Source organism: Hordeum vulgare, chromosome 5H (assembly GCF_904849725.1).
Source record: "Hordeum vulgare subsp. vulgare chromosome 5H, MorexV3_pseudomolecules_assembly, whole genome shotgun sequence".
Lineage (NCBI taxonomy): Eukaryota > Viridiplantae > Streptophyta > Magnoliopsida > Poales > Poaceae > Hordeum > Hordeum vulgare.
In genome coordinates, this window is record NC_058522.1 from 487,050,803 (window position 1) to 487,057,798 (window position 6,996).

At 41.4% G+C, this 6,996-nt stretch overlaps 1 protein-coding gene across 4 annotated transcripts; it reads right to left on the reverse strand.

The window, feature by feature from the left end:
- Positions 1-3,105: 3,105 nt before the first annotated feature.
- LOC123399760 lies at positions 3,106-6,732 on the reverse strand. Of its 4 annotated transcripts, XM_045094145.1 has the most exons (6): positions 6,584-6,732; positions 6,199-6,501; positions 5,256-5,460; positions 4,391-4,462; positions 3,870-3,925; positions 3,106-3,679 (listed from the first exon to the last, which is right to left on the reverse strand). In XM_045094145.1, the coding sequence occupies exons 1-6, from the start codon at positions 6,695-6,697 to the stop codon at positions 3,677-3,679; spliced, it is 753 nt and encodes a 250-aa protein (XP_044950080.1). In that variant the 5' UTR covers positions 6,698-6,732; the 3' UTR covers positions 3,106-3,676. The 4 variants fall into 4 exon arrangements, 3 of the variants coding, with proteins under 3 accessions (XP_044950080.1, XP_044950079.1, XP_044950078.1); XM_045094144.1 differs by lacking the exon at positions 3,870-3,925 and having other exon boundaries at positions 5,256-5,457; XM_045094143.1 differs by lacking the exon at positions 3,870-3,925.
- Between the last annotated feature and the right edge of the window lie 264 nt (positions 6,733-6,996).

The following is a 6,996-nucleotide window of genomic DNA, read 5'->3' on the forward strand; positions in this document are numbered from 1 at the left end:
TAAAATATATTATTTAATATAAAAATTATATCATTAGAAAATAAAACACCTACAGTTTTTAATAATATATTTTTTGTAATATATGTCTCTCATTAAGTTGGTCAAACTGACGACCTAGGTATACCTACATGCCTTATAAACTGTGATGGAGGGAGTAGTAAAGATTGAGATCTCCATTATACCTCCTCCATTAACGAATATTAGTTTTTTAAATATTTTAATATGGACTACATAGAAACGAAAATGAGTGAACAAACACGCTAAAACGTGGCTATATATCCTAATAAGAAAGAATCTCGGAACATCTTATATTTGCGAATGGAAGGAGTACTAAATAACATTCAAAATCTGCAAACAAAACCACAAAAAATGTTCAAAACGAAGCAAACGTTCAGATCCCATATTGATGGTACAATTTACATGATAAATGAAATCTATGTTATAACTAAATTATAATGTGCCCTGAGTGAAACAAACATGTATAAGAGATGATAATACTAATAAATGCCCGTGCGTTGCTACGGATGATAATACTAAAAAATGAATGAGCTAAATGCGTTACACGGAGAATTAGATCATAAAGTGAAGAGGGACATAACTTGCATTGTCCATTCCAGAGTCATGGCTTGATTATCCATACGCTGCCACGGAATAAAAGAAGTTAATGTGATCAAACAATTATTTAAATTCAGAAATGTATGTTGAAAATAATGACATGTTGTTTACTTATACATGTAAGTAAAAAACTGATTCTCTCTTCAACTCCATTTCTTGTTGCAAGAAACAAAAGGACATCTTTCTCCCAGTCCCTCTTGCCCCTTCACCTTCATTCTCATGACCGCACTTCTATAGATTATATATATTTTAGTCGAGTGGGAAGATTTTTTTGATTACCTTTTTGGGGAATTTCCTTGTAACTAAATCATTCATTATTTATTTATTTTATTAGTAGTATTCTCTTCACCCCCTTACTCTAGCATTGCTTCAATTTAGAAGTCCCAAAAGGAAATGACCTCACATTTTCAAAACTTCATGGTCCTCATATATTGTGAGAGATGGTGATGTATTAGATATCTTATTTAGAAATAGTGCACCATGTACACAAGAAAATTTCACAGTAAGAAAATTTCACATCACCGCACAAATCTTAAGATCCACCAAATATTTTTTTCTAAGTTATCTATTTTTTAATAAGAAAAAATGGAGCAACTTTTAACAACAATTGTATAGCAATAGGTTGTCCATGAGGTCTATATAGATAATCTTTAAATTGCAGATCATTCCTGTCGCCACTTTAGGAAATGAAAACAATGTGGAAAAAAAATTAGAATTCTGTTACCATATGCATTAATAGGTACACACATCATAGCTTGGAAAAATCTATTTTGACAAGACATAAGCCTACTCGTATACATTACAATACATGAAACAATTCTATTCTTTCAAACGAAACAGTACTGCTATATGTAATTCCATCACAAACAGGATGAGCTGACCTGTTTGCAAGAGAAAAGGGATAATAGCCAGTCAACAATGCAATGAGGATAGTATAGCGTTCAGCTGCTCATGGTATTAGTTCATAGTCAACAAGCATGACCTAACTTCATAAATTATCTTGAGAGAAGTAACATCAAACTAATTACTTAGATGTTCTCGTGTTACACCGGTTGCCAATCTTTGCAACAAATTCAAGTCCTTTCTTTAGTGAGTACCAAAACAATTTCCTAAAAAACATTGAAGCAAGCGTAATAATTAGGCAAAATTGAACATTTGGTACTGCACATGGCTAGTATTGGTTGACACTGCACTAATCAATAATTTCTCATGGCCGATGAGAAGTAATTCTGATTTTCTGGAACACACTTAACAGATTAAAGTTTTCTTATTCTAAAATCTAAGAGAGCTGGTGTGAAATAGCATGTTTGCCCCTATAAAATTAAGAAAAAGCAAAGATGTGGGCAATATGCGAAGCATGACCTGTGTGGGAAACTGAGCTACGGGGACTGGAACACACTTAACAGATTAAAGTTTTCTTATTCTAAAATCTTAGAGAGCTGATGTGAAATAGCATGTTTGCCCCTATAAAATTAAGAAAACGCAAAGATGTGGGCAATATGCGAAGCATGACCTGTGTGGGAAACTGGGCTATGGGGACTTTGAATAACAAGCATGATCTTCCGTCCCTAAGCCCTACTAGTTTTCAGAACGGTATTTCAATAGTCCCAGTGTGTTATAGACTGACGCAACCATAACTTTTGCAATGTCCATAAGGAATTTTTGATTTTATAGTGTCCCAGCAAATGCAAAAGGGTATAGTGTCCAAGAGCCCAAGTCATATTCACCAGACACAAAGTTATAAACTACAAACAAAAAATAACTCTTAAATCAGGTACCTACTCCTTTGTTAGAAGCCTTCTTCTTTTCAAATCTCTATCACTTTTCAGGCAATAAACTACAATAAAAAACCTTGTATTAAAAGGCATAAATAGTCCAAGGCTAAGTGCATAAAATCTCAAGAGTGCACATAAAAAAGAGTACCAGCACACACCTCCTCTGAAGTACAATTTTACTTTAGTATAATAGCTTCTATCAACTGGCTGCTATTCTGATATTCTGGTGTAACCATTGGTCGCTCCTTCTAGGAAATAAATTGGCATATGTAACCATTGGTCCCTCCTTCCAGGAAATAAATTGGCATATGCCAAAAAAATTATAAAACAATAGCTACTGAGCTCGCCTATAGTTACATCATGTATATCATGTAATGTTGGAAATATCAAATCTTAAAAAATATATTAGAGTGGCATGCTGTAAGAAAGGTCACTCCATCAACAAATATATCTAATTTGCATCAGAAGAATGATAACCCCAATACTAATTTGGTCAATGGTCATTATAAAACATTAAACACACAAGACAATCAATTCAGTTGATCAATTTCTAGTCTGAACCATGCAGTCCTACAAAATAAAAGCAGAAAAGGCAACTTATCAACAAGTCCATTGCTCCTCTTAGAATTTTATCGAACACATGGTATAGACATGTATAGTTGGGAAATTTTAGTGCAAATAGTTGGAGAGCAAAAGAGTAGCGCCTACACAAACATGATGAAACCAAGGGTGGATGTAATATCAGTTCCGATAAATTTGTCCAATACAAATGGAAATGACAACATACTTTATGAAAAGTTAAACTATTTGTTATGCTTCTGATTGTAGGATACGCCACACTTTGTCTCTCTCTCCCTACAATTATTTTGTTCACCAACTACTGTATTAAAGCTTGGATAAGGCAAAGGAAAAAAACATTATTGGATCAGGTATAGAGGAGAAATTTCCCCTGGAGCTTGAACTGTACGGCATGGGCAAACTGCAGCACAACCCCTCACAGATCCGCGTGGGATGCTTTCACATGGGGAAGATCCGAACAAAGCTTCCATGTACGAATCCGCCCTACTCCCACGCATCACGACAAGCTTCACATATAGCCATATATCATGTACCAATCAAGAGCGAAGGCACAAAAACATGTTGTTGACTCCGCTCTCTGTCCCCTGCAAAAGAAAGAGAAGACTCCGCTCCCTGCCGAATCGGCCGTTGTCGCTTGTTGTTGGTGCTGCTACTTGTTCCACTCCTAACGCATGTCTCCTTCCGCCGCCTTGCTGCTCCTCTTCCCATCACTGCCATCAGATCGCCGGGGTGAGAGAGATATCAGATCGAGAGGGAGAGAGAGATTATAAAGAGAGGGGGTATATTCCAAGGGGCTATATTTGGATAGCTGATGCAAATGGGTTGTTTAGTTAGGTGAAGTGGTTGAATATAAACCAGTTAAGTCACAGAAAAGAAAACAGACTCCAAAGCAGTATTTACCAACATCATTTCAAGTGACTTTGTCAGTCCAACAAGACGTGGGAGTCGCTGCGTTCCTATAAATTATGCATATGGGTCATCACATTTAAAATCTAGTTCATATTGGGGGTAAGCATATGACAGAAAATATACAAAGCAACAGTGGAGTCCATATCATTCATATTTAAATAAATTAAGGATGACAAACAAAACATCCATGATGCGGATGCAGTACCCATCTCGTATTATGAGAAGTATGGTTTTTTTACTGTGCATAGAGCCTGCAAGCTAGTTTGACACAACAAGTTGACAAGTGATGAGCCCTAATATATTTCTGGGTGTTTAAAAAACCACAAACATTACATTAAGCAGTTTCTGTGCTAAAGTACAAAACTAACAGGAAAGTGCATGGTTTAAGAGCCACTTCACTTTATGTTTGGTTCTTCAAATGCACAGACATGGGGACAGCTAGCGCGCCCGGGCATGGAGAAGGTGGGTCAGGCTGCGCCCTCAGTTGCCTAGAAAAAAGAACTGACAAATACCTGTAACAACAATAGCTTTGACATCCTTCCTCTGAAGAGCTTCTTCATAGCTTTCCTTTAAGCTTAGCAGTACTGAAAGAAAGAAGAAGTCATGGTGAAAACTAACATCACCAAAAGATTTGTCAATAATATTTTATATAATCTTCAGAGGCAATAGCTTCTAATTACATTCCAGCTAACTATCCTACGAATGCTTATGTTAGGAGGAGAACAACTTGCGCTAATGTCGGCCAATTGTTCGGTGCATAAACCTGTGGTCATCAACCACAGATGGTTTGTAGAATGCCATGTGATTTTGCTTCAAAGGATTGGCGAAACAGTCAATTTGAATTGTTACCCGTTGCATAGTTGTTGTAACAGCAGCCTAGCAGGTGACAAGAACAGTTTTGACTATAAGCGGCAGTTAGATCACGCAAAAAGCAACGCACACACGCGCGCAACTAAATTTCTGATTCTGTAAAGCGCTAAGCTGCTACTAAGTTCCTCTACCCAGCAAAGCAGAGTGAGCTGGGAGAAAAACAAATCCCCAATGTTGAAGGAGCAAATCCTTGTCTTGGCTGTGTATGTATGTGTGTGTGTGTCTCTCTCTCCGACCTGGAATCTCGCCGGTCGGCGTTGATTACCTGTGTCTGTGGCTGTGCGTGTGCGCCTCCACCGGAAAGTTGCCCCAACAACACACATGCCCCCCAATCTTGAATCACGGAGGCAAAATTAAGCCTAGCGACACAGTTCTTGGCAGCGAATCATGCTCCCCCCATCAAACACAAAGGAGAATTCAACAGAAAAGAGAAGATAAAACAGGCAGAGCAACAGATTGGGATGGGATCGAAGACGAGGATGGGTGCTGCCAGTACGGTACTATTACCATCGATGGAGAGGGAGTTGACTGGCGGGTTGCAGATGGTGATGACGGCGACGTCGTCGCCGCCCACCTCCATCTCGGTCATCCCCTTGGCCGCCATCGCGCTTCCCAAGATCGTCTGCCTGCTGCCCGCCCGGTGTTTGTTTCTTGCAGGTCTCGCTGAGCCGAGGTTGCTTGGGGGAGTTGGGAGCTTGCGGGATTTAATCTGCTAGAGTATCCTCCAAACGAAATTCAGTTCAGAAAAACCATCCCTACCCCAAAAACACATGTTCAATTCAGTAAACTACAAAAAACATAAACCACATTGAGAACTACAAAACACATGTATACTGAAAAAAAAAAGTAATTTGAGAACTACAACCTAATTAAACTACATTCACCCCATTTTCTAAATTTCAGTTCACACACTGCATTCCCCATCAAAAAATCAAAAACATAGTATTCACCTCTGATCTAAATTTCAGTTCACTCAATCTGAAAACTCTAAAAAATACTCTACTTCAGTACGTACATTCCACAACTGATGTCCTCTTGCATGGCTTCCAATTCAAGCTCACCGTCTGGCACAAAAAAATGAAAAAAATGCAGGCACATATGTGACGGCACTAAAGAATACTCCTTACTACCCTTCGAGAATGCTTTAGTACATACATTCAGAACAACAAATCTGTGCTCGAATCATACTATACACATCATCTAGAATCCTACACTACTCCACATCCATTTCCCCTATTTGGGTGAACCCCCAAAAAATACTTTCTACACAAAAAATAAACAACCATAATACAGATCTGATTCATGTGGTTCCAAACTATAAAACTCAGCATTCCTACGGATCTGGCTAGAAAAAGAACAACTCTAAAAGGAAACCCTAGAACACAAATCTCTACAAAGAACAAAGAAAATAGAGAGAAAAAGAACAAAACAGGACGGGATGATTCCTTACTAAGAAGCCAGTAGCCACCGCCGTCGCCGATCTCCCCGCACCAATAGACGCTATCGTCGCCGGTCTCCTCACACCAGTAGCCGCCGCCGTCGCCGATCTCCCCGCACCAGTAGCCGTCGCCGTTGCCGCTGCCACCAATATCCAGCACCAGGCTCTCCCTTGTTTCAACCGCCACCAAGAAGCAAAAGAACAGGCTGCAAGCGGGGGGACAAAAGGAAAACAAAAGAACAGGCTGCAAGCGGAACAAATGATGGGCCTCCTTCGCCTCCGCCCCCTTGAACACGCTGAACCCCTCCACAACATCTGCAGAACAACAAAGCCAGCGGAAATCAAACCACCAGCACAGCAGCTCAAAGCACCAAGCAAGCAGGAACCGAAGCCTCACCGGGCGCGGAGGCGGCCCCGTCGGCGCGCTTCTTCTTCCTCTTGATCTTCTTCGCGTTGGCCTTGCTCTTGCTCTTGCGCTTCCGCTTCTTCTCCGGGCCCGGCGCCGCCGCATCGGGGGCCGTGGATGTGGCGCGGCGCCCCGCCCGGCTCGGGAGCGGCCGCGAGCTCGTGGGGCGGGGGCGGGACCGAGCGGCGGACGCGCGGCCTCGAGGGCCTCCCGGTGCGCGCTCTTGGACGGGCCCAGCGGCGCGGCGCCCCGCCCGGCTCAGGGGCGGCCGCGGGACCGAGCGGCGCCGATAGGAGGTCGGGAAGGTGGGAAGGAGGTCGGGAAGGTGGGGGAAGGAGGAATGGCGTGCGTGCGGAGGGATAAGTAGATCGTGGGCTGGTTTTACGGTTCAGTCGTGTGCGGGA

What these genes read in the sequence shown, in the direction of transcription:
- LOC123399760 (XM_045094143.1), bottom strand. Translation starts at nt 6,697, where the DNA reads ATGCGGCGGCGCCGGGCCCGGAGAAGAAGCGGAAGCGCAAGAGCAAGA. An exon ending in CAACTCCCTCTCCATCGATG is followed by an intron (nt 4,463 to 5,255) that starts GTAATAGTACCG and finishes TCTTTCTTTCAG; the next exon opens with TACTGCTAAGCTTAAAGGAA. An exon ending in CAAAGCTATTGTTGTTACAG is followed by an intron (nt 3,680 to 4,390) that starts GTATTTGTCAGT and finishes ATCTGATGGCAG; the next exon opens with TGATGGGAAGAGGAGCAGCA.